The sequence below is a fragment of the Pelodiscus sinensis genome, chromosome 20, assembly GCF_049634645.1.
Source record: "Pelodiscus sinensis isolate JC-2024 chromosome 20, ASM4963464v1, whole genome shotgun sequence".
Lineage (NCBI taxonomy): Eukaryota > Metazoa > Chordata > Testudines > Trionychidae > Pelodiscus > Pelodiscus sinensis.
This window is the reverse complement of record NC_134730.1, coordinates 12,022,554-12,047,731: the sequence shown is the minus strand read 5'-3', so window position 1 is coordinate 12,047,731 and position 25,178 is coordinate 12,022,554. Positions and strand designations below refer to the sequence as shown.

General features: G+C 57.4%; 2 protein-coding genes across 10 annotated transcripts in view; one reads left to right on the top strand and one right to left on the bottom strand.

The window, feature by feature from the left end:
* Positions 1 to 9,172, top strand: part of TMEM94 (transmembrane protein 94) — a 122,093-nt gene extending 112,921 nt beyond the window's left edge. For all 3 annotated transcript variants that reach the window (XM_075903686.1, XM_075903687.1, XM_075903685.1), the window contains 6 exons: positions 953 to 1,034; positions 1,694 to 1,848; positions 2,620 to 2,714; positions 3,058 to 3,151; positions 3,487 to 3,657; positions 4,444 to 9,172. In XM_075903686.1, the coding sequence (XP_075759801.1) occupies positions 953 to 1,034; positions 1,694 to 1,848; positions 2,620 to 2,714; positions 3,058 to 3,151; positions 3,487 to 3,657; positions 4,444 to 4,516 (670 nt within the window). In that variant the 3' untranslated portion in view covers positions 4,517 to 9,172. The remainder of the gene's footprint in view (positions 1 to 952; positions 1,035 to 1,693; positions 1,849 to 2,619; positions 2,715 to 3,057; positions 3,152 to 3,486; positions 3,658 to 4,443) is intronic.
* The window catches only part of CASKIN2 (CASK interacting protein 2), a 141,851-nt gene continuing 125,316 nt past the window's right edge, over positions 8,644 to 25,178 (bottom strand). For 5 of the 7 annotated variants that reach the window (XM_075903680.1, XM_075903679.1, XM_075903681.1 and 2 more), the window contains 18 exons: positions 24,929 to 25,026; positions 24,329 to 24,474; positions 23,621 to 23,716; positions 22,235 to 22,365; positions 21,597 to 21,705; positions 20,974 to 21,082; positions 20,531 to 20,625; positions 19,684 to 19,801; positions 18,736 to 18,906; positions 17,996 to 18,114; positions 17,044 to 17,125; positions 15,917 to 16,011; positions 15,402 to 15,512; positions 15,013 to 15,114; positions 14,484 to 14,622; positions 12,084 to 14,297; positions 11,484 to 11,820; positions 8,644 to 11,134 (listed from right to left, as the gene is read on the bottom strand). In XM_075903680.1, coding sequence (XP_075759795.1) covers positions 11,053 to 11,134; positions 11,484 to 11,820; positions 12,084 to 14,297; positions 14,484 to 14,622; positions 15,013 to 15,114; positions 15,402 to 15,512; positions 15,917 to 16,011; positions 17,044 to 17,125; positions 17,996 to 18,114; positions 18,736 to 18,906; positions 19,684 to 19,801; positions 20,531 to 20,625; positions 20,974 to 21,082; positions 21,597 to 21,705; positions 22,235 to 22,365; positions 23,621 to 23,716; positions 24,329 to 24,474; positions 24,929 to 25,026 — 4,354 coding nt within the window. In that variant the 3' untranslated portion in view covers positions 8,644 to 11,052. The remainder of the gene's footprint in view (positions 11,135 to 11,483; positions 11,821 to 12,083; positions 14,298 to 14,483; positions 14,623 to 15,012; positions 15,115 to 15,401; positions 15,513 to 15,916; positions 16,012 to 17,043; positions 17,126 to 17,995; positions 18,115 to 18,735; positions 18,907 to 19,683; positions 19,802 to 20,530; positions 20,626 to 20,973; positions 21,083 to 21,596; positions 21,706 to 22,234; positions 22,366 to 23,620; positions 23,717 to 24,328; positions 24,475 to 24,928; positions 25,027 to 25,178) is intronic. The other 2 variants (XM_075903683.1, XM_075903684.1) reach the window with 2 other exon arrangements.

The following is a 25,178-nucleotide window of genomic DNA, read 5'->3' as shown; positions in this document are numbered from 1 at the left end:
AATGCTTGTGTGTGGCTTGGCTTCATGAGCCCTGCCCTTTGTTAGGGAGCCCTTGTAAGACGTTTCCCAGGATGCTCACCTCCACCTACTATAATATGTGAAAATTGCCAATGGCCTTGTCTGTCTCAGGATTTCCCCTGTCCGTATGATGACATGGTGGCTAATGTAAGGACATGCCTTTCTTTGGAGTGTGGCTACATGCAGGGAGCAGTGGTGTGCATCTCCTGGAGCTGAAGGAGCCGTAAGGTTCTGGAGAGCTGTCCTGGTGCTATGCTGGGAGGTTTAGCGTCAGTGTCATCAGGACATGAAGTCACACTATGGCTATGATAGTGTGAGGTCAGGAAATCCTGGTGTGTCTGGTGCACAGCACCTCTGCAGGGGCGATGCTGCTCTGGCAAGGGAGGGGACTGGATAACCTAAGGGGAGCCTGTTTCATTTCCAACTTCCACCCTTTACATAGGTCCTCTCTCTGCTCCTCACTCCTTGTTACTGCAGAGGGGTGGGGGGTGATTCTCCTTTCTTCTCTTGCTCCTGTGAGCTAGGAGGCGTGTTCTTTATTCCTCCAAGTTCCCCTCCTTGCTGGTAGAGGGCAAGGAGATTTTGTCTCTTTCTACCTCCTTCCAGCTTCCCTGGTGGCTGGGAAGGTTGGAGCTGGCACTGTGTGTGGAGAGCACTCCTCATCAGGCAGAGCCAGAGGGGCTGCAGGTTGAGATCCCGATCTGACCCTGTGTCCCATTTGCTCACCTGGAGGTTAGCTGACCCCTGGCCCTTTGAATCTTCCACTTCCTGAATGTCTTCAGGCGTAGAGTTAAGAAAATAGACATATCTTGTCAGAGCACTTAGTTTAGCAGCCTGGCCAAGGCTTTCCATGCTAATGCTAGAGGTGGTGAGATTTGCTCCTCCTCTACTTCAAGGGGACCCCATTGGGACTAACCTCTCTCTCTTTCCCCAGTGTCTCTCTCCTGGGGAAGCCCCCCCACAGCTCCATCATGTCCATGGCAACCGGGAAAAATTTAACCTCCATTCCTAAAAAGGTAGGAAGCGTGCTGGGTGGGAACAGCCTTCACGTCCCACCCGAGCTCAGAGGTTATCCAGGGTTGGGGAGCAGTCTGTGCTGAGGCTCTGTGCTGAGGACGTGCTTTCCTGCTGCCCCCTTGCAAGTTCCATCCTGCTGACTTGGCTCACGGCCTCGCCATCCTGTGAGGGTGACAGGAGGAAGGGAAGCCCTAGCAGCCTGTGTCCTTTTTGGGGCTGCCAGTGGCTTGGCCAGGTCCTGGCAATGCAGCCACTTTGGGCTATCGTTGAGGCGGGGGCAAGGAGGCCCTTGCTGCTGTTCAAGCTGATGAATCTATTGTAGTGTCCCAGGAGCAGAGGAGATGGACAAAAGCCAAGAGGAAAAATTCCTAACTGTCAGGGTGGTCAAATATTGGAATAAATTGCCAAGGGAGGTGGTGGAGTCTCCCTCTCTGGAGATATTTAAGAACAGGTTAGATAGACATCTGTCAGGGATGGTGTAGATGGAGCTTGGTCCTGCCTTGAGGGCGGGGGGCTGGACTCGATGACCTCTCGAGGTCCCTTCCAGTCCTATTATTCTATGATTCTATGATTCTAAGAGGAGAGGCTGAAATGGAGTAAATGCCTCTGATTCTGGGCTAGTCTCCTGAGTGACTGCCTTGTGCTGCCCCGTTTGCAGACTCAGCATTACTTCCTGCTCTGCTTCCTGCTGAAATTCAGCCTGACCATCTGCTCCTGCCTCGTCTGCTTTGGGTTCACACTGCACGAGTCTTGCAAAGGGATGAACGCCACCAGCCTCAACCTCACCTCTTGCTCCTCCATCATGGTGCACAGGTGAGGAACAGATCCTGCCACAACATGCACCTCGCCCTGCTGTCCCCTGCCCTCCTCCAGCTCCTTGTGCTCCCTGTGCCCCAGCACCAGTTTTCTTTGGCCTGCTTCCCTTCTCTTCTTTTTCTCAAGGGCTCACTTTGCTGGAGCAGCCTCCCAGGTAGTGTATGTCAAACTTCCTTCCCCCAAATAAACCCCATGCCCCACCAGGTTCTGGCTGTAATGGTCAGACACTGTTCTGTGCCCTTCTCACTGGAGTCTGGACTGTGATACTTTCTGGGACAAGCCCTGCCCGCTGTGTGGCCTGATGTACACTGAGGCTATCGAAATCCTACTGGTGCGGGGTGGTCCTGGGCTTCCTCCTTCTGATACCTAGGCCTCCCGCTCCCTGCATGGAATGGAGGCTGGATCTCCTGCCCCCAGTGCTCCCCATGTCCTCCATCAGGAAGAGGCTGTCCCTTCCCTCTGTCCAGGACAGGGATGTGAATGATTAACTAGTTAACTAGAAAGCCTCGCTCTTAATGGGTGAGGCTCACGGTTCTGGTTAACCAGTGGGAGCTGGCGCAGCTCCCTGCCCAGGCAGAGCAGCCCCTGGCTGCCCCCTCCCCCACCAGCCTCCCTTTAATTAAACAGTTCAACAGGATTTTACATCCTTAGTCCAGGAGGAGGCGCCTGTCCCTGTAACTGTACTTGAGCCAGCCTGAATCGTTAAGCACACCCATATCTTCGAGTTGTGTCTGAAGCAATGACTCAGTGACCCATTTAATTTCCCAGTGACGCTGACGGTGCCCCTGACTGGTTTGGAAAGTTTTCCAATGCTCTCCTCTTAGCACAGAAGCTCACAGCTGGTCTGATTGTTTTGCACACTGGTAAGTCCCTGTTGCTTTTCAGTGCTGATCCATGAGCTTTCAGGGCCCACTCTGGTTCCTGCACCGTAGCAGGGCAGTGTCGTCCTGTGGTTAGAGCCCAGATAGTTGGAAGAACTTGCCACTAAGTCTGGCTTTGCACTGAGGGACCTTGGGCAGGTCTGTGCCTCAGTTTCTCCACCAGCAAAACGTGGGTAACTCTTGCCTACTTCTCACTGAGGTGAGGCTGTTTGGGAAGCGCCTCCTGATCCTTGCATGGAAGGCAGGGTGCAGTGGCATCCGTTCAGGCTAGAGGCTCTCGTCCCTCTGCGGAAATAACTAAAATCACGTCCGTCTCTCTCCTCAGTCTTTATATCCATCACCCACGTCCATCGCACCAAACCGCTGTGGAAAAAAAGCCCCTTCACTAACAGATGGTGGACGCTGACTGTGGGTGTCGTGTGAGTATCATCCAGTGCTGACTAGCACAGGGAGGGGCAGAGGCTGCCATTACAGACGGCAGGGGGGGCAGGGCCTGTCTTTGGCTCAGCAGGCTCCTGCCAGCTCCAGACACTTATCCCAACTCTGCACAAAGATTCCTATGAGATCAGTGAGCACTTTGGGAAACATGTTCTGCAGTGGGGGATGCAGGACACTGGGGCTACTTTGAGCCTGTCAGTAGGAAGATATGTGCCTTGTGGCAGGAGCAGGCATAGTTGGGCCTGAGCCCTGCATCGCTGGTCCCAGGAGGTGTGTGAGCATGTCTGAGCCTTGCTGTCTCCATTCATTGAATTAGGTTGCTGGGACAGGTGATGCAGACGGCTCTGGATCTGAAGCTGTGGACAAACGTCGCCTCTCCGTTAACCTTTCACGATGTTCACATCTCCCTGGTCTCGTGGCTCTTGGGTTTCCACTCTCTCATCCTCGTGGTGATTGTCAACGAGATCGTCAAACTCCACGAGATCCGGTAAGGGATGGTGGTGAGAGGGGAGCCTGGCAACCTGGCCCAGCCAGGGCTGTCCCTACAGGAGCCCAGGACCCGCCCCGCACTGCCCAGGACCCGCCCCCACTCCGTCCCCTTGCCTCTCCTCCGAGCAATGGAAGCGGGGGGATTACCAGGGGCCTGGCGTGGGACAGCAGCATGGGTTGCTCACTCACCACGGGGGCTGGAGCAACCCGACAGCCTGCTCTGCCTCGCCACCCTCTGGTTCCCCGCAGTGGTGGGAAGCACAGTGCTCTGGGGTCAGGGCACTCTGCTTCCCGCTGCCGTGGGGAAGTGGGGTGCAGTGGGCCGGGATAGTGCAGCACGGTGAAGTAGGCTGCTGGATCACTTGGGCTCGAGTGGGGGAGGGGAGGTGTCCCCTGCTGCCACCCCAAGCCAGAGCCCTGTAATCCCCTGGGTCCCGCCTGTCCATAGAATGGTTGGAGCAGCTTCCCCAGGGCCCCACAAAGTGCAGAGCCTGGGGCAGCCACCCTGTATGGTCCTATGGACAGGATAGCTCTGGGCCCAGCTCCTGGCTGGTTCTTGGGCTGAGCTGATGCGTAAGAGACAGCAGGGAGAATAACGTGGACTGTGTTGTAATGTCCGTTTGTAAGCGGCGTGCCTGCTCCCCCTCAGTGCGTGTGGCCGGCTGGCTGCGGAGTGCTCGCTGCCTGGGCTCTGGACAGTCAGGTGCCCCTGTTCTCTGGGGAGAGTTGCTCAGTGAGCTGCCCCTCTGCCCTAATGTGCTGCTCTCCTTTCTGCCCTCTCCAGAGTGCGGGTCCGTTACCAAAAGAGGCAGAAGCTGCAGTTCGAAACCAAACTGGGGATGAATTCTCCGTTCTGAGCCCCGCCAGCAGCAGTCCTGTGGAGATGCCGCGTGGGGCGAGGGGCGTACGCTCCCAGCCCTGCAGTCTTGACCCGTGCGGCGGGAGTGATGGCGCTGGAGGCTTTGGAAGGCTTCCCTTCCGCACCTGGACCCAGCAGGGCTCCTAGCCAAGCAGCAACGGAACCAAGAGAAGCCACTGCCGGAGCTGTGCCCGGGAGCAGGTCTGAGGCCCCTTGCTGTGCTCCAGGGGAGCGGGCGCTCTGGCTGCCCTGCAGGCTGCTGTTCCTTTTTAGTTATTTATTTTTAGTACCATGACGACCTTGAAATGAAGCAATTTCCCCTTGCGGATTCTTCTCCAGGATGAGCTGGGACCGTGCAGATCAGGGCCCCCGGCGGGGCTGCCAGGCCTGTGGGGAGAGGCGAGAGGATGATGGGGGGGGAATCCAGGGCTGCTGGCGTAGGAGATCCCCAGCCACAACCCTCCTGCTAGTTTGCCCTTTTTCTTAAAGGATTTGATTTCGTGGGACTCCCCAGCTCCCATCTTGGCTGCCCTTCTCTGCGCTCCCCTGGGGCAGAGCCTCTTGTCTCCTGCAGCTCTGTGAGCGCTGCTGATCAGAAGCAGCCTTTCTCCAACGCGGGTTCTGCTCAAGCTCCCCAGCCCCACACTGGGTGCACATAGAAGCCTCCTCTTCTCTGTCTGCAGTGTCAGGCCTGCCCTCTAGTGGATGGCACCTGGAGAGAGGCATGGTCCAGTTGCGGGCTCCTGGGGTCCCAAACATGTGGAAGTGGGGATGGAGGCAGGTCTTTAAGCAGAGTTTGTTTGAATCCCGCAATAGGGTCCTGGCCCTGCTTGTTTCAGGTGGAGAGGGAGTGCCCTTTGGGGATACAGCCAAAGCGCGCCAGCTTAATTTTCTCAGCCTGGCCAGCTTCCGCATGTTGCGGGGAGACTCCCTTAACGCTAGCCCCAGACAAGGCTGCTTTACAGTTGTCTCCCTCGTGTTGGTGGATTTCTGGTCTCTTTCACTGAGACTTGCAGATTACCCTGTCTGAGACCAAGGGCTGGGAGAGGATGGGGGTGTTTGCATCTGGCTAAGCGAAGCTGTCTGCCCCAGGAAAGGTGTCTGCAGTTGCCTTCGATTTCAGGGGCCCCAGCCTTTCCTGGAAGCAGGTGTGATGTTGACAGGCAGGTCCAGCAACAGGATTTCCCTGCTGCTTGCGATTGTGACTGACAAGCAGGTTGGGAAACGGCTGCCTTCCTGATGCGGTGCTGTGGGATCATGTCCTTTTGTGTGTGTTTCAGAATATCCTCTTCCGAGCACCAGGTCCTCATGGCTTCTGATTATAGGAAAGTTGGTTCGTTAGTGAGTAGCTCTGCCATGCTGCGTCCCCAACCCCTCACCTACTGCCAGGGAAGCCCCCTGAACTAGGAAACAGTTTCATGAGGGGGCTTATCTATCCCCTGCCACAGCATGTTAGCATGGATGCAGGCTACAGCGGGGGTAAAAAAGCCCCAGAGTAGAGAAGCCTGGGGTGGCAGAAGCCCCTTTGCACCTTTGCACAGAGCTGGTGCCAGCTCTGGCTGCAGACTGGAATGTGTGAGTCTGTTTAACAGACCACTCCCGCTGCTGACACTGAGCCAGTGATGGAATTTACTCCTTCCCAGACTTGGAGGCCAGACCAAGTCAGGCAAATCCTGGCTCCATCTGTGCTCCCATAGTAACGTCACAAAACACAGATGTCACCTTGGGCCTGGAGCAGAGAGGAGTAGCTGTTGATCATTTCCTGACAGATGGGGAAGGGTGGAGGATCCCAAGCCAGTTCCCTGGTGCTCCACTTTGTCAGCCTTGTGTTTCAATGAGAGCAATAATAAAACCATGGATGATCCACAATATCCAATGCGAAGTAAACAGCCCCACTGTCCCAAATAGGGGGTGGAGGTGAGAGAAGGGGTGTTTGCACATGCAGGCACCACTGTGTGAATAAATACACTGGAATAGCTGGGGTGTGGTTTTGTGAATGAGGGGATGGGGTTAGTGGGCAGTTCTGCTCTGGTCCTTAGCAGTCTGTCACTGCTAGCATGAACTTGGTCAAATATAGTAAGTGAAGGAGACTCTGCCTTTCCAGTGCAGTCTAGCCCATGCCTTCACTACACTGGGGAATTGCACCATGTTAGACATATGCATTGGTAAGTATGATGCTAAACAGGACTTGGCATCTGGTACAGACAGGAACAAAGAATGTTTTAAAATGTGTTGGCTGATTCTGGGAGAATCCTGGAGTTCACCATGTTTGAACACAACTGTATTTGTCCAGGTTAAGGGCAAAATCATGCCTAGTATCATGTTAACTTTCTAGTTGTTCTGGTTTCCCAATGTAGTCAAGGCCCAAAGGGGGCAACCGAAGGGAACTAACGAGGACTTTGAAAAGATTAGTCTGCATCCCCAAGCACAGAGTGCAGCCACGATTAAAGCCCTCACGTCTGCAACGCTGTCAGGCTTGCATGGGATAACCACGCTAGGCAGCGGAGAACTCTGATCCATGGCCATTAGGTAAAGCAGAGTTTTCTGTGGTTCCAGCCTGAAGTGTAACCAGGTAAAACCAGCCCCTTCATTCTCTGTAGCTGTCTGTCTGCATGTAGCCAGTCATGTGTGCTCACTTCCCAAACCAGACTAAGCCTTCTACTGTTTTTTACTCCTTTTAGGCCTGCAGGGCTGAGAGAGCTCCAGGAGAGTGAGTTGGAGCTGGCCCCAGGGCACACGTTTAACTAAATTCCAGTTGCAAAATTGGTGATGCCTGAGACAGCAAGAACCCAGCTTGGTTTTCAGAGCTCAATGTGAATTTGCAGAGTTGGCAAGTAGGAAAAAAAATCTCCCTTTCCTTGCAAGCTGAGCTGATTTGAACAAGAGTCAGATGCAAACATGTTATTCTCCCAGAGCCCCCCTTAAAGCCGCAGAGGTCTGTTTTCAAGGATCTGAGCACTTAGCTTGTTTCATAGCATGATTTTACAGGCAGCAGCTGCCAAAGTTCAGAACTGGCCTGTCCGTTTTCTAGACCCTCAAGGGGGCGTGTCCTGTAGATTTCCTTTTCTGTGGTAATCACTTTGAAAATAGCTCTCTTGGCACTCTCCCCTTCCCCAGGAGCCAGAATATTAGAAGAATTGAGCCTTCTTGGTAGTCATCTTTCTGCATAGGCCTGGTCACCTCACACCTTCTCCCCCCTTAGCAAGCCAGGGTTTCAGAAAGGCATGAGTGCACGGCTTTGGAAATGAATTTCCTACACCGAAATGTTTTTAAATGGTGTATATTTTATATTGAAAATTAAAACTTTTTGGATGTATGTAAAAAAAATTTTGATTTGTATTAAAACTTGTAAATTGTGTAAAAAAAAAAACCACAAGCCCCCAATGTATGAATGGCAATAAATGATTGTCTTTGATACTGTGTATGAAGGGGAGGGAGCTTATTTTCAGTTGGCTCGGGACACTAGTGAGAACTTTCATGCTGGAAGGGGGGGAGGCTGGGCTGGGCACCGTCCCCTCTGAGAAACTGATTCATCTGTTGAGGGAGGCAGTAGTGGGCCTCTGTTCTGCAGAATAATCCTCTCTTTGCGCTGTGAGCCAGTGGCATGAGAAGTGCTAGGCCCTGTCCCAACTACAGCTGCAGTAATCAGCTACTCTAGTAAGGAACTAGAGCCATGTGTGGGAGAGATGGGCAATCAGCCCTTGCAAGACTTTGGTAATGCCTGAAATATGTTGGTCCTGGGTGAGAGGTGCTTCAGTGGTGTTGGAGCCAAGTAGCAGATGGTGACGAACCGGCTGGAGCGGAGTCAAGTGGGCACTGAGAGTGGAGAAAAATAGATTAGGAAGGACCAAGCAGGGTTGGGCTTAGTTAGGGAGGAAGCATTTTCTTGAGAAAATGTGACTAGAGGGTCTAGAGAAGATGAGACTTGTTTTACTGTTGCATAAGTCAGCATTAGATGGGGGAACGGAAGCCCGGAGTTCTGGCTTGCAGCCCAGTGTTCTAGCCATCAATCCTTTCCTTTTCACCACTCCACACTGCTAACATGGAAGGCCAAGTTTTTGTCCCTGGAGACACGAGCAGAGCGCGCAAGGGGACAGTATCGACACAACTGAGTCAATAAGGCAGAACTGTCAAAGGGGAAAAAGCCCCACTGTTTAATAGAATTAAGTCTTAATTGATGTTAGTGGAAAACAAACTGCATGATTAACACAAATGGTCCAGATGGTTTAAAATCTGTCAGTCTGGTGCTTACGTGGACTATTTTTCCCCCTGCCTATGAAGAACACGGGTTGGTTAGACACGGTCATGCCCGCATATAATTTACACAGCATACAATATCTTTAAAATAAAGATCTAGAATTTTAAAAATAAGCATTCCTCTGAGAGAAAAACAAATATGTAATTCTGTTATTGACAGTAAGAACAGCACTCTGCTGCCCCATGTGGTGGCTCAGTCATGTGGCTCTACCCCAGTGTCTTTTATCCCTGTCCCTAGATACCACCACTTTGGAATCTGGTTAGTAAATATATAATCACATTTAAAATATATACATTTTGTCTTTAAAAAAAACATTTACAGTTTATCAACATTGAAAAAGTTGGACTAGTCCCATATCAACTCATTGGACATGAAAACCCCTTGGTAAAAAGGTTTCTTTTTAAACCTTTTTGTAAAGTGCCACTGGCTGCAGCTATTTTAAAAAGTTCATTTTGTAGCACTTGCCATTTCACACATGGAGATTTTTCAGGCAACACTATGTATAAAATACAAAGAGATTTGACTAGCTGGGGTCAAGGTGGGTTAGCATCAAAACTACCGCCAGACCTTGCTGACTGACAAGTTTTGTTTTTACACAGAAGTCAAGATAGCATGAGTTCCATCTCTGGCCAGTAGAGATCATGGTACAAATGGTTACCACACAAATGAGTAAGTCACTGAGAAATAAGTGGTCTGGGGTGAGTGGATTTTACACAGAGCTGCTCTCTTTCCAGTGCAGGGAGAGTTGAAGCTGTAAACTGTCTAATACCAAAGTAAGGTGAGGTGCAAATTTCTCTGTGGATGGGGAAGGCAGCTGCTTCTTCAGTCACCTTCATCATTTAGCTTTAATTTTATAAAGGTAAATTTGCTTGGTGGTTTTTGCAACAAATGTGCAGTTTAGTGTGAAATGTGTAATTTTCCCTTTTTCTTGCTCTGGTGCATTCACTCGTTTGGCATTTCAGGTAACCCCATACGGGTCCTTCAAGAAGAAGTTGTTAAAGCAATCCAGATATAACTGCGGCTAAGAATGAAAAAATCAAGGCTCCTGTTCCTTTGCTTCAGCTCTTCAATTGACAGTAGCTGTTGGGGTGCTAAAACTAACATAGTGCAGTGAAGTCGTTTCTAGCCCCATTCTTCTAGAAGCTGCTCAGTGTTTAGTGGGGGTAAGAAACATGTCCCCCCAGTGCTGCTAGCTTTGCGTCCAACTCAGCTCGGAGGCTTATTCCGGGTCTATCTCCCTGCTTGGAGTTGGGCTTGAGCGGGCGCGTGGAAAGAAGAGAATGTGTGTGTTTGCCACAAAATGACAACCTGTTCCTGCCCAAATGGCTGGCTTTGCAGTATCGAAGCAGGCAAAGGGTGCTGACAGGGATCGCCTACAGTCAGAGCCAGCAGAGGGCGCCCTCAGCAGTCGCAACATGCTCCAGCCAGACTGTCCTTGACTATTCCAGTACATGCTCTTCCCAGTCTTGGCCATGCCACCTAAGAATGAATCCAGGCAGGAAGTCTGGAGAGATTGTAATTCCTGACACAACTGTTGTGAAGTACTGAGCCTGTTTGCTCCTTTATGGGGTAGAGACTGTGCCAGCTCTGAGGGCCCGGCTGTGGGGATTTAAATCCACTTGGATTACACGCTGCCTTCCACTGACATGCTTAAGAAGCATCAAATAAAGCAGGAAGGTTTCTTCTCACCCTGAGAGCTGCCAAGCTGCAACAAGTCCCGTCTTATTTTGGTGGCTTGATAATGTGCAGTCCCGGCAGGGCCTAAGTGCTTGGCTCTGCTGTGCCTGCCCAAGGAGGTCCTCTCCCCCAACACGTTGGCAGGGTTTAAATAATAAGCTGCAGGACTTCGCCCTGAGGCTAGTGAGCAAAAGTCCCTTGAGGAAACTTTGTGTGGGGGTTGGAGGAAGAGGAGCTCTTGGCAGCTATCAGCTGAGCTCAATTCGTGGGGGTGGCTGGACTCCCAGGCGTGTGAACTACTGCACTCACTCAAACTCCAGCAGCATCAGGACCAATCATTAGGGTGGAAAGGTGCAGCTGCCTCTTCCTTGTGCTCATCTCTTGCAGCTCCAAAGAGTCGTATAGGAAATGCCACTGGGGCTGAGACCAGGCGGCTGGGTCTCCAGTCCATTGGGATGGCCCAGGAGAGGTGAGGGAGGTGCATGCTCCAAGCCATAAAGTGCAGGAGGGAGAAGGATGAGAGTAGCTGTAGTGACCCCTGGGCAGAGTAAAGGGGCCATCCTCCTTCTCGCATTAGCACAGCAACTGGGGCTCAAATCTCAGTCCAGCATGGCATCCAGCTGGTCAGCCAGGTCATCAAACATGTTGCTGATGTCTTCCAGGATGTTCTTAGCCAAGTGACTGAGGGGGAAAGAACGAAAAGGCAGGTTGGGTATGGTCATGTGATGAGCAAAGGCCTCGGCGCCCTGTGAAGCCAACAATGTCGGGCACTCCACTGCCTCCCCCAAACCAAGGTGCACGTGGGGCCCTGGGCTCAGCTTAGGAATGGGGCTGGCACACGTGGGCCCCACCACACAATGGAGGAATCTTAAAGAACTGACCCACGTGGTTCTAGGCACGCTGGAGAATAAATGGCTAAGGAATAACTTCCCCTCCCTCCCCCCCGCTCTTAGGGCACCCTGGAGGCACCAGGCCATGGTGCCACCATCCCCCAGTCTGGGAGCCCTCACCCCCAGGGCTGTTCCCTCACCTCTCCGCCTCCTCGGCTGTTATTTTTTTCTCTGCAGCCTGCAGTGCGGCTGCCAGGGAGGAGTTGGTCTGTTCTAGTCTCTGCTGAGCCAGGGCTGCATCCGGAGCGTCATTCAGAGGCTTCATAAAAATGGGCAGCCTGCTGCTCAAGGCTGCCTTGTTGCCAGTCTCCAGCCTGGATGGGCAGGCAGTGGATCCGGCCACCTCAGTGGCCATCTCGGCACTTGCCCAGGGGGCGACGGTATTCCGGGAGGGCTGCAGGACTTGCTGATAAATCGTTTTTGGCCCTGAAAATACCAACTTCGTGGAAGCCACAGAGGTGTGCTTGGCTGAGGCATCTGGAAGGGAACAGATACAACCTAGTTCAGTCGTGGTCCCTTGTAGGCTGCATCAGCTCTGGGCCAGGAGACACCCAGCCCAGCTGGCTAGGACAAAGCTCCTCTCTTGTCCCGCCACAGACACACCAAGCAGCAGCTGAGACTCCCTGTGCGACACGAGGCAGGGGTGTAGCTGACAGCTGCCCCACCCAACTCCCTGAGGCACCCCCACCCCAGGAGGAACTGTTAGTTCACTCTGAACACAAACCATCTATTGCACGTACCTGGCCCTACAGTCGAGGTTCTCAGGATGGCTCCCCCGTGTAGCTCCCCAGGGCTGGCTGTTTTCAGAGGCAGTGGAGGCTTTTTGATTCCCTTCTCCAGAGACAGGATGCTCTTCTCAATCTCAGCTATCCTGAATTCCACGCTGTCGTCGTCAAAAACGTCTCCAGCCCCTCCGGGCTCCGGCTCTGGGACTTGCAGGACTGGGCCTGCAACGCTCACGGCTGGGGCCTGTGCATATTGTTGGGGTGGACTTGCAAGAGCCTGGCTCTGGCCAGCCAAGCTGAATGCCTTCAGCAGAGTCTGTAGTGGCTCCCTCTCTTTATACCTGGGCCTCCGCTTCACAGTGTCCGACTCTGTGAGGTTGAATTCCAGCACTTCCGTTGTGGTTCCTCCCAGCTCCTTCCCAGCAGAGGAGCAGGGAAGCCCCACGTTGGTACCCGTCAAGGAGCTGGACTCAGAGTCTAGCGTGGTAGCTTCTGCCTTGTGTTGCCCGGTAGGCTTTGGTCGCTGCTTGATGGTTAAGTTGCCTTCTTCTGCAAATGGAATGCACTCGCTGGAGCTGTTCTGAGAGGAGGACGAGGAGACCACACAGTCCTCCGGGCCAGGTCTTAGCTCCTCCTCTGTGTCGGACTGGACATCCTCCAGGCTGCTTTGCGAGGCCTCTGTCATGGTGCCACTGGGTTCACTGAACGTGCGTCGGCGGGGCCTGCTGCTCTCAAAGGCGTCTCTATCGTTATCTGAGGGTCTCGCGCTGCAGGAGCCTTCGGAGACCCTGGCTCCACGGGGATGACCATCTGAGCCTGCTCTAGAAGTCAGCATGTGATCGGGAGCTGGGGGCTTTTGTAACAGAAGAGGCTTTGGCGGACTGCCACCTGCCGTGGACACCTCCAGCATTGCAGCTATGCTCTTCACTGTTTGGCTGCTGCCTGCATCGCTGGTGCCTAACCCAGAGGAGAGAGCCCCATCCACTGACTCTTGGGCAACAGCCAGCCCGGTCTCTGAGTCTGGATGCTGCTGCTCACCCTCTGCCTCCACAGCCTGGGCACTGGAGACAGAGCTCAGGCGCTTGGGAGGAGGCGGTGGAGGCCCTTTCCTCTTTGCCCGGATGGCGAAGGACTGGCTGCGAACAACCTTGGTGTCTGACTGCAGGTAGGTGCGTGGCACTTGGCTCCGCCCCGGGCGCCTGGTGAGGGTGGCGTAGGAGCCCAGAGTGCTGCTGGGTTCCTCCTCCTTCTCGTGCTCACTGTCCGACAGGGCGTAGCGATTCAGGCTGTGAGAGCGTTTCTTATACTTGAAGGGGTCTCCATTTTGCAGGTCTCCAGTGTGCCAGGAGCCCGGGGATGCGTATGGGGAGTCCGTGCCGCTGCAGTGGGAATGGAGATAAGAGAAAGCTTTCTGAGCTGATGACTGGAGGGTGCTCCTCTGGGAAGAGGAGGACTGGGGGTACAGGTGTGCTGGGTTCTTCGGCTGCTCAGGAGCAGTGGGGGATTTCAGGGAGATGTGGGGATACATGAAGACATAGGGTGCTGTGTTCTTAGTGGGCGTCTGGGGTGGGGTGTAGGGGGTTGTTGCTGGTAGGGAGTTGGATGGCTGCAACAGAGGAACACTGCCTTTCTGAGCCACGGGCCTCTGGTACTGATCCATCCCTTCCGGGAGGTTCCTCTCTTTCAGAGGGCTTCCCCCACACCCATTGGAGTAGCCATTCAGTGCCTCTTGGGCAGTCAGCTGGATAATAACCTTCCCGTAATTATCTTGGTGAGGTCTCCCGGGCAGGATGCCAGCGTTCTCCTTCTGCCGGGGCTGCGCCGAGGAGTGTCCGCTGCTGCTGCTGTCGCCACTGCCCAGACTCTCCTGGGAATGGCTGGAGAGGATGGTCCTGGACAACACGTTGTCCTGAGAATGGCCTGACCCTCTGGAGCGCACTCCAATGCTCTCCTGACTCCGGGACATCCCCTGCGTGCTCTTCATGGGGAGCGTTTCCTGGCAGCTGTTGGACATGGCTGTTTGGAGCTCGTAGCTCAGCTCGCTGTCCAGGAAGGTTTTCATCTTGGGCGTGTGCGGAGACTGGCCCTCGCCATTCTCCAGGGACTCGATGGTGACAATGTCCAAGGTCCCAGGGATTTTGCGTTGTGCTTCGTTGGTGTCGGCTTGGTTCAGGTTCTTGCGGAGGTCTGTCAGCTTCTTGACAGCCAGCATGATCTTCTTCTGGTGGCCTGCAGAGACACAGGAGTGGAAGAGTTCAGTTTCCATGGCCCCCAGGAAGGACACTTGTGGTTTTAATGCTGTGGACCCTTGCACACTGTTTGCACGGAGCGCATGAGGATGCTCACAGCCCATGGACTTGAGCCAGCTCCGGCGGCAGAGGTAGATGGGAGACTGAGCCTCTCTCAGCTACTCACCCAGCTTGTTGATGCCAATCTCCTGCAGGTCCTCCCACGTCAGGTCCATCACGATGCTGACGGAGTCGTAGCCATTGCTCACCAGCTTCTTGTGGTACTGGGGCAGCCCAATGGCGCTCAGCCACTCCATCAGGTCGGCCTAGAGCACAGCGCCAGGGGGAATTTCATTAGCAGCCCTGCAAGGGAGGGCTCTGCCTCGCTGCTGCTCTCTGCCCTGCAACACCGGCCTGCGCGAGCCCGGCATCGGCTTCCCTGCCTGGTGCGACACTTCCCCACGGCTGGGGGTGTCCCAGATTGCTCAGGGCGAGCTGCTGGTACATGGGGAAGGTTAGAAGCCTCCGTTCACCCCAGGCTCTTCCCTGCATGGCCCTCTGTGGACTCGTGTTAAAACCTGCACTTGAGTCTGCGGAGCCTGCTGCCTGGTTAGCACGCCACGGGAACCAGGCCAAGCCCCGGGAGAAGTGCCCAGTCTCACAGGGCCCCCACAGCCTGCAAAGGCCCCCCCGGCACTGGTGCCCACAATACTCACAGGAATGTAATTGGGCAGCCACTCCACGATGCTGAGCTGCCCAATCTCAGTGGAGATTTTCTTCCTGTGCCCTGGTTTAGTCACTCCAATGGCTGTTAGGTCCTAAAACGAGAGCAGTTGCCTTCAGTCGGCGGGATGCTCAGAAGTCGGCAAGGAGTCACCACGGGGAGGGCCTGCCTCGGAGAGTATAGTGCTTGTCCTGTGGCAGTGGCTGGTCCAGAAATACCAGGGAGACTGTGGCAGGGCCCCTGAGACAGCTGGAGTCTAAGGGGGGATGTTGGTCACTGGGAAAGGCAAGCGGCAGGGGCCGGGGCCTGCCTTCAGTCCCTAGCACCGCTGCATTCCCTGCGGCCATGCGGTCCCCGTGACTCCCGCCCGCCGGACCTTACCTCGGGCGTCATGCGGCTGATGGTGGGCACGTCGTAGCCGGCACTGAGGAAGTTGGCCGCATAGAACTCCAGCTGGAACTCGCTCAGCCAGTTGTAAATGGCCTCCGCATCCTGGCGAGAGAAGCCGCCAGAAGAGCCCCTGAGGGTGGCTGCACGGGCTGGGGCGAGGCAGGAAATTCCCAGCTTCCCTAGGCAACGCAGCACCCCCCCTTGGGACAGGGCCGTGGACTCCCCCCCTTCTACTGTCAAACTGGCTGGAGTTACAGGACGAGGGCAGCAGCTGGGTTGTACAGAGACGCTCCCCCTGTGGCGGGCAGGCAGTGCTCATGTGGGAGGTGGCCATTTCATCTTGGCTTCCACCAGGCAGGCTGCCCCGGCTTCCCCCACTTCCCCCATGAGTCAAAGCTGGTACATACAGAGCTGCTCGAGTGGATGCAGGGATTGGCAAAGCCTGAGCCCCCCTCTAAAATGGTCACCCCCAGCTGTGGCATTAAAGTCCCCTTGGGCTCAGGTACCTTTCCCTCCAAGAGCTGGTCAGGGTGGAGGTACTGGTGCGAGAACATCCTGTTGCTGGCATTGCAGTTGGCTAGGTTCTGGCGCCCGAGGGTTCCTGACCAGAGAAAGGGGGGGACTGTTACTGGGTGGGCCCGGGGATGGGATCGTGCTGCCAAGAGAGCTTGGGCTCGGGGGGAACGGAAGCTTTTGCCCGGTCGTGTGATTAGTTCAGAGCCCCTTGCTCCAGGCCACCCAGGGAGCCGGCAGCAGAGCAGTTTGCCCACCATGTGCTGCAGCTGTTGGAGCATGAGGTCACATCCCCTCTTCAAAGCCCTTGCTGCTTCCAACTCCTCCCAAGCATGAGAGAGACCCGGAGCCTTCTCCCAGCTCTGACCGTGGGCGCTTGGCAGCAGCCCGGAGTGAGTGTGGCACACTGGCCTGTCTGATCTCAAAACACAGCGTGACTCTTGCAGCTGATCCCACCCCTGAGCAGGCTGGGAGAAGAGCCGGGAAATACTCGCCCCAGGCCCATGCCTGGAGCGGACGCAGGCAACAGAACAGCAGCAAGGGGCATTCGCAAGCCCTCCTGTGTTCTCCCCAGCCCCCTGCAGCTCCTGCCTGAAGACAGACAATGCCAAATGCAAACTGACAGCTGTGCTAAGTGTGGAGAGAGAACCGCAGTCCCATGCTTGCCTCAGTGGGGGGGCGGTGTCCAGGCACCCCTGGAGGCAGGTAAGCTCATAGAGACGTGACTGACAGTCTTGCAGCACGATGAGGGTAGGGCTGGGAATAGAGCCCAGCTAGCCTGATCCCTGCACCTGTACTCAGCCCTAGGCCAGGCCTGGCCCCTGCCCTTCCCCCTCCTCCACAGTTCTATTGTAAAAGGGAAGAGCTGCAGTCAAGCTCCAAGGTCAATGCAGGGCCAGAGCGAGGTTCATTGCGCTCCGTGGTGCCCAGTGCTGGCCGCGCACCAGTGGGAGGTGGTGGGGCTTTGTCTCACCGGGGCAGCACTGTGAACAGGGAGCTGGGTTAGCCTGCCGGGCTGGTACACACAGAGCTCAAAGGGCCGGGGGACTGAGGGCAGCTCTGACGGGCTCGGAGACACTACAAGCCACAGTCTCTCTCTCCCTGTTGTCTCTTCCCTTACCTGTCATGGAGCTCAGCTGCCCATTCGGGCTCGTCAGTCCCAAGAGCTGCTGTGGTAGGTCCTCACCGCCAGGGGGCAGCGGCTTCATAGGAGAGAAGAGAGACTCAGAAGGGTCGGACATGGTGGGGCGGGACTGCAGGAGCAATTCCCACATGCAGGGGAAGGGATGGCCCAGGCATGCGACTACCCAGCACAGCCTGGGGCAAGAGCCCTGCACCAGGGCCTCCATGGCAGGACTTCTGTGTATCCTGGAGCAGGGGGACAGGGCCCTGGCAACCTCGGCAGTCAGCCGGGCACAGGAGCTCCCTGGTTAGAGGATAACAGTCCTACTACTCCTGTCTGAGGCAGAGCCTCAGCTCTTCACCCCAGCCTGGGCATGACTGCAGATGGGTTTGTAACATGCACACCGTGCTGCACAGCAGTCCCTGCCCCTGCCCGGCCCCCAGTGTGGGGGACAGAGAGGGTGACGGGTCTCTAACCCTGGGCAGCCTGTGCCAGGGCTGCATTTCCAGCGGGGTGGGTTTAGCAAGACTGGCCTCTGGCCAGGGTCTTACCCGTTCAGACACCACACTGCGCAATAGACACACATTCCTGGGGCCCAGGCTGCTGCTCCCAGCAAGCCGCTGGCTCTGAGAACAGGTGGGGCCTCCAAGGGAGGGGGGGGGTTAAAAGAATGCGGGGGAAGGGGCATATGGCAGAAGTGGGGGCCTGAGTCAATATGAACTTGCAGGGCTGCAGGGAGCAAGTCCAGGAGCCCCATAGGGGCTAGAGAAAAGCCATCAAGGCCCTGAGCAGGGAGAGCTGGGGGTGGGTTCCGAAAGAGCTGGGGGGGGGGGGGGAGGTGAAGTCAGCCCTAGGATACTGCTGGATCCAGGCCCCCCCCTTGGACCTTAAAGCTCTCATGAGACTTGCTCTGCTCCCTGGACACAGCAGCAGGCACCTGCCCTCCTACCTTGGCGTTCTCAATGAGAATACTGGTGCTCTGCCCGTTGGTGCCCTCGGTGCTCTGCCCGCTGCCAGCGCTGCGAATGCTGCCGATGCTGCCCTCGCTGCCCACGCTGTTCCTGTCTCCTGCAGTGATGGGGAGAGGCGGTGTTGGGACCATGTAACTGAATGCTGGAGAAGGAGCCTGATGCCCTGGGGCTGGGAGAGGCACCGCCCGGAGCCCTGTAGCCCCTCGGCACTGGGACAGGGCCTGGACTAAGCCACGGTCCATGTGCAGGCAGTGACAGCACTCCCAGCTCCTGCAGCGAGAGGGCTCTCCAGGACGGGCAGAAAGGAACTGGCCCCTGTGCAGAGACCCACCTGCTTTAGCCTGAGGCACGCTGTCCGGACACTGGCACAGGGGCCAGCTCTGGGCCTAACCTCCCCAAGTCCCCAGCCCTCCATGGCGCAGAGAAACACTCAGCCATTCACCCCTCCTTAGCGCGCACGCAGGACAATCCCAGAGAAAGGGCTGGAAGGGTGGGTGGGTGGGTGGGATGGGAGAGGACAGCAAGGTGCAGCTGTGGCAGCTGGAGGCCTCTATGGGTCAGAGACCCCCTTCAGCCCCAGAGCTGTGAGTACCCTGAGGCTGCTAGTTCCCTCTAATTTCCCGCTTGGAGCTGGAAGGGGATTTTCTCCATCTCTTGGGAGGGATGGCAGAGGGAAGGGCTCCTTGATGGGCCAGCCCTCCCCAGCAGGGACCCTGACCTGAGTTCTCAGGCCCTGGGGCCGTCCTGGTTAAGGTGAGGTGGCTGTAGGCAGCAGGGAGGCTGAGGGGTGCCTGCTGTGGAGCATCACCTGGGAGTGGCTGCGGGCCGCCAGGAGAGCCGGCAACGCCCTGGCGGTGGTTTGCAGGCACCGTGCGGGGAAGAGTCATGCCTGCATTTAAAGACAAAACACTCAGGTAAGAGCAGAGTGTGTGGAGGGGAGGAGGCAGCGTCAGTCAAAGCAGGGTCCAGAAATACCCCAGTGCCGTGCCTCCAGGACTGAGTTCGGCAGGGGATGGGCTTTGGGAAGTGAGTGAGCAGCGGACAAACCTGGGGCAGAGCCAGGGCTGTACCAGGGTTTCCCCATCCCTGAGAACGGGGCCTGGCTCCATTGTTCCTTTCTCAGTGACATGAATGCTCGGGTCAGGCCCAGGCCCCTGGCCCTGCCAATGCACCCAACTGTCAGTCCTGAGCACCCCACACGACCATGTCTCAGCCCAGGCCCGATGCCTGGGACCCCTTCAGCTCCACCATCCTGACCTGCAGCCAGCACTGCTGCTCCAGGGCTAGATGAGCGGGGGGGCTGCTGCAGGGGCTTGAACTCAACATCCACAGGAACTGAGCCGACAGCAGACTCCCTCCCTCTGTAAACAGACTGGGAATCTGATTCCCAATCTCCAGCTGGGAGCAGCTCGCCTGAGCCCATCTGCAGCCAGTGCCTCTGTGTGGTGCTATCCCAGCAGTCCTCCAGGCCTGAGGGGGCGCTGCCAGCCAGAGACCCAAACCCTGCCACCTCCACTGGCTGCTGGAGTGGGGCTGGGGCTGGGGTGGGGGGGTTGTAGTGAGGGTGGGAGGAGTCCAGGTCAAAGACATGCCCCCCCCCCCCTCCCATGCACTCAAAGGTCCCGAGGGAAGCGTTCTACACTCTGGGGGCGGGGCGTTCACTAACCTGTCCGCTTGCTGATGACCTCGACGATGGAGGGAGGGAAGTAGCCGACCCGATCGGTGCCTTTCTGAGTGTCGTGGATGTGCCCCTTCCAGCGCCCATCTGAGTGCTGCTCCAGGACCTGCGCAGGGCACCAGGCACGAGAGTGTTAGGCCCTTGAGGGAGAGAATCCCCACAGGTGTTCCAGGGCCAGCAGAAGTCGGGGCACAGTGCAATGGAGGAGCCCCCGGCCATGGGCAGCTCCTAGCCAGGCCCAGCAGGAGGTGCTGCAGGGAATGTGCAGGGCCCCTGGCTATGGGCAGTTCCCAGCCAGGCCCAGCAGGAGGTGCTGCAGGGAACGTGCAGGGCCCCTGGCTATGGGCAGTTCCCAGCCAGGCCCAGCAGGAGGTGCTGCAGGGAACGTGCAGGGCCCCTGGCTATGGGCAGTTCCCAGCCAGGCTCAGCAGGAGGTGCTGCAGGGAATGTGCGGGCCCCTGGCTATGGGCAGTTCCCAGCCAGGCCCAGCAGGAGGTGCTGCAGGGAACGTGCAGGGCCCCTGGCTATGGGCAGTTCCCAGCCAGGCCCAGCAGGAGGTGCTGCAGGGAACGTGCAGGGCCCCTGGCTATGGGCAGTTCCCAGCCAGGCCCAGCAGGAGGTGCTGCAGGGAACGTGCAGGGCCCCTGGCTATGGGCAGTTCCCAGCCAGGCCCAGCAGGAGGTGCTGCAGGGAACGTGCAGGGCCCCTGGCTATGGGCAGTTCCCAGCCAGGCCCAGCAGGAGGTGCTGCAGGGAACGTGCAGGGCCCCTGGCTATGGGCAGCTCCCAGCTACCGCTGTGTTGATGAGCCATGGTCTCTGCAGGTGATTGCTCACCGTGATGACATCTCCTGCCCGGATGTTGAGAGCAGTCGGGTCGTGGAGGTTCCAAAAATCCTTCAGAGCTCGGACTTTCAGGATTCCTGATGCCTCTGAAGAGAGGGGAAGGAGGAAAGAAGGAGCACGGGGAGCAGCAGGGCAAGAGAACAGGGCAGGGGACAGGGGAGAGAGAGAACGTTAGTAGCACAGCCAGGAGCTCAGTCCCTCGCTGTGCCCCAGTCATGCGTGTGTAGGGGGGGAAGCCCCTCACCTGGGCTCTCAAACAGGTTACCTCAGGGCGTTCGGAAGGGGGTTGGGATGTTGCCCCACACGCCCCTCTCTCACTCTCAGTGCTAGGCGAGAGCCAAGAATCCGCAACCCGCAGCAGGGCCCCTGGTGCTGCCCGTGGGCTTACAGAGCCCGGGGAAGAGAGCCCCGCGTTCTGCTTATCCCCAGCTCACCTCGCAGCAGTTGCTTGATGTCCTTGCTGGCGTGCGAGGTGGTGAACTGGTTCACGATGTCCAGGGCCGTCTGGTTGTAGGTGTTGCGGATGTTCACATCGACGCCACCCTGCCCACGGGGGAGCCAGCACAGAGACCCATCAGTGACAGGGCCAGTGGGCAGCTGCTTGGGACAGCGTCTCCCCCAGGAGGACTGCTGCTGAGGAGGCACCTCCAGCGCAGCCGAGCCAGGGGCAGGCGGCCCAGCATGGAGGCCTGGGAGAGAAGAGCCCCTGTCTTCTCTCACCAGCTTCCACAGGCCGTTTGGGGGGACTAAGAGGAAGTGAGAGCAGAGCACGAACAAGGCCCAGAAGCTGCAGTGCTGGAGGGAGGTCCCATCCCTCGCCTGGTTCTCACCCCCACCAGCCACTGCAGTCAGGCCACGGCCTGCATCTCTCTGCCCCGGAGCCAACCCCTCAGAACCAAGTTCAGGGCCACGAGTATCGCCCTCGAGAACTGAGCCCGTCTCTCTCCCACCTGCTCTTACAGGGCATCGCCCTCCCCTCTGCTACGTGCTGCAGACAGAAGGCTCTTCCCAACTGAGGTACCGCTCCCTTCCTCCCTGGCAGGGCCTGTCCGCTCACCTCCAGAAGCAGGCGCACCACCTCCGTCTTGCCGTAGAGCGCGGCCTCGTGCAGGGCTGTGCCCGTCTTCGTCTGCCTGTTGATCTCAATCCCAGCTTTCAGCAGCTGCCTGGGGGCGGGGTGGGGGAATAAGCCGTGGTGGTTCAGAGGGAGCAAGTGGGCACTATGAGCCAGGAGGGCAGGGTGGGCAGTGAGGCAAGGCAGCTGGGCAGCAGGCAGAACCGGGGCATGGGCTGGGAGAGGGCAAATCTCTTGTCTCAACCAGGGTAAAATCAGGAGATGATTTGGGTTCACCGGAGACCGAATCCAAACGGAAATTCCAACTGCACAGGGCAAGACGTGGAGGGAGCCAATGATGGACGGGGGGGGGGTGGGGGGGGGAGTGTCTGAGGAAGGGCTGGAGGGAGCCAGGCAGCCAGTGATCGAGGGCCTGGGGTAGAAGGAAGAAAGCCCGAACCCCTTTGGAAAAAGTCTCCTAGGCTAGGCTGGGGCAAGCAAAGGGCAGCATGTGGGGGTCTCTAGGCAATCGAGGGCAGGAGAGGAGTCTGGCACTGTGCGGGGAATGCTGCTAACCGCCTGGGTGGGGTAGGAAGCTGGTGGCTGGCGGGGCGAGCACATGGTGGGGTGCTGTCCATTACCTGATGATCTCCTTGTGCCCGTTCTTGGCTGCCAGGTGCAGAGGGGTGGTGTAGTTGGGGTCACTCATGTCTTTGGACTGACCCTCCAGGAGGGCCACACACATGTGGCTGTTCAGCAGCAACTGGGCCACCTAGGCAGGGCGCGAGATGGGTGAGCGACGGGGAGTGCACATCAACACCACGTCCCATGCCCCTCTCCCCCGGAGCCCTGCAGCAGGGGTGGGATTGCTCCGCTGGCCCCATTCCAAAGGACATTATCAGCTGTGCTGACCCCAAGCTCTGCAAGCCATCCTGCTCGAGGCAGCCAAAACCATTGCCTCTCCCAGGCCCACGTGCATGGCCCTTGGGGAGCCTCAGCGGGTGGAGACCAGAGAAGGGCAGAGTCCCCACAGAAAGGAATCCCTTTTCCCATGATACCCCGTCAGACGGTGGCCGAAGGACCAGGGAATCTGAGGTCCAGGCGTGTGCGGGCCTGACCCACCAGAGACGCCCACGCCGAGCCCTTGGGGCAGCCAGGGACCTGCCGTAGGGGTGTTTTTACTGCATTATTTATAACTACAATAATGAAACCTCCCCGTGCTGCCCCCGTGGCGAGAGTGGAACCATCTGGGGCTGCTCCGCTGGGCTGGCTGCCCTCTCCTTCGGAGCTGGGCCCCCTTCCAGCAGCGAACGGAGGGGGAGCCTTCCCACCCCAGCAATGCAGAGCAGCCTGTGCACCTGTCCCAAAGAGCCAAGGCAGGAATCTCGCCTGCCCTGCCAGGTTGGAATCTCAGGCCTGCAAACACAGCTGTGCAGAGCCTGCCCTCTCTGCACCGGTCGGGATTAGGGGGCTCAGTCTGTCTGGTCACCACCAGCCTGGGCTTAAATGGGAGCAGTGGAAAGATGGGGGTTGGGGAGCAGTGCTTGGAGCAGAGGACTTGGGCTTATTAGCCTGTCGCTGGGCTCTGCCACTGGCTTATTGCAAGGCCTTGGGCAAGCCATGCCCCCGCGCTGTAGCTCTGTTTTCCCTGCAGTTAATGGTGGGGAGGACACGCTGTTGTTCTCCGCGGGGTGGAAGGCACTAATGAAGGACAAAGCACTGTAACAAATCCTGGCCCTCAAACTGAGCTCCACAGCCACAGCAAGGAGAGAAGCCGCCCAATTTTCCTCCCCCCCCACTCACGATGCTAAGGGAGAAGCTCCATCAGTGGCTAGCACTACAGGGCCTAGGACATGCATTGATGCGTTCTGATCCCATCCAGTGGGGGGCAGTGATGTGCTGGCCAGTTCCGTGCAGTATCGTTGGGAAGGGGAAGAGACCCGGGCCTAGTGCAAAGTCTCAGCAATGACGGGGATGGTGCGATGCCGAGGCTTTTTGCAGGGGGGAGGGCAGGCTGTGGCTTTTACCTTAAGCCGGCCAAACTCACAGGCCAGGTCCAGGGGAGTTTTCTTTGCCTTGTTGATGAGACATGGGTTGGACTGGTGCTGGAGCAGCATTTCCGACTGCGGAGGCGTAAGAGACGTGTCAGGCAGGCTGGCGAACGTGCCCCTTCCAGCTAGCAGCCTCCTCACACGCCCCTTTAACTGATCGCCCCTCCCTATGGCTCCTACCTCCACCCTTCCCTCGGAAGGCGCCTGAGCCATGCTCTTCCGTGCCTGTGTTAAAGAGCACCCTGTCCCCTTGCTGCTCCTTCTCTCCATTTCCACAGCCCCCCCCCCCCCACATCTCCCCTCCCAGGCAGCCTGCTGGGCCACGCCTGCTCCAGTATTAGCCCAGGCAGAGGCGGTTTGTGGGCAAGTGGCACCAGGGGCTCCCCAGAGAGAGCTGGGAAGTTGCTTCCCAGGAGGAAGCAGTCACACCAGAAACGGAGTCTGGGTCTCTCGTGGGGCAAGAGGGTCGCAGGCCAAAGCCTGGAGGCAGCCCAACGCTACACCCGCTTCCCTCCCCGCAACTGAGGCAATGTTGCCACATTGGTACCCAGTTAGCACAGGGGATAGGCCCGTGGAGATTAGGGTGAGGGACACCAGGGCACTCAGGACTGGGCACGCATGCAGCTGAGGGCACCTGGGCTCCCACAGCCTCTGTCACCTCCCTGCCCAGGCCCCCACACTCACCACCTCGTAGTGCCCGTACTGCGCAGACAGGTGCAGCGGGATCTGCCCGTCCAGTGACGCCATGTTGACGGAGGCGGCTGCCCGCAGCAGCAGGTGGACCGGTTCCACCCTTCCCTGCCAGGCAGCATAGTGCAGCGGGCGCATCCCTGTGGGGAAGCAAGGTCAGGACAGGGAGACCAAGAAGGGCTGGCTCTCTGCTTGACACTGCCCTGAGCGAGGTAGGAGCCCCAGGGTGGCAGCGGTCAGGAGCTAGGCCTCGTGAAGCTGAGCTCTCTGGGGCTGCCTGCAGTCACTATGCCGACCCCTTGTGAGGCCCCCACCCCAGAGTGAATGGAGCTCCGGGGGTGAGGAGAGGGACAGGACTCTATGGCTGCCTTCCCCAACCCCAAAGGGGGCCTGCAGTGGGTACCTTGCCCTGGGAGGAGCACAGGTGCATTGCTCCCTCAGGATGGGGGCAGGCAAAGGCACCTCCGCCTTGCCCAAGTGCTCCCCAGTCCGGGGGAAGTGGCAGGCTGGCAGAGAGACACCCCCACAGATGGGGGAGGAGCAGTAAGCAGGGGGCAGGTAGGGGTCCGGGTCAGAGGTGAGCCAGTTCCTTACCATTGCTGTCCTTTATGTCAACAGTGGCCTGTGCCTCCAGCAGCAGGGAGATGAGCTCGAGGCTCCCGCCCAGGGCTGCATGGTGCAGCGCTGAGAACCTGAGAACAGCAAAAAAGAAGGGTTCAGAGCAGCCAGCTCCATAGCTCCTGTCTTAGCCCCGCCCAGCCCAGTCCTGCGTAGGGGCCAAGGTGGCCATTCCTCTCTTCTCCACTTCAGAAGGATCCAGAGCCAGCTGCCCACGCCCCTGCGT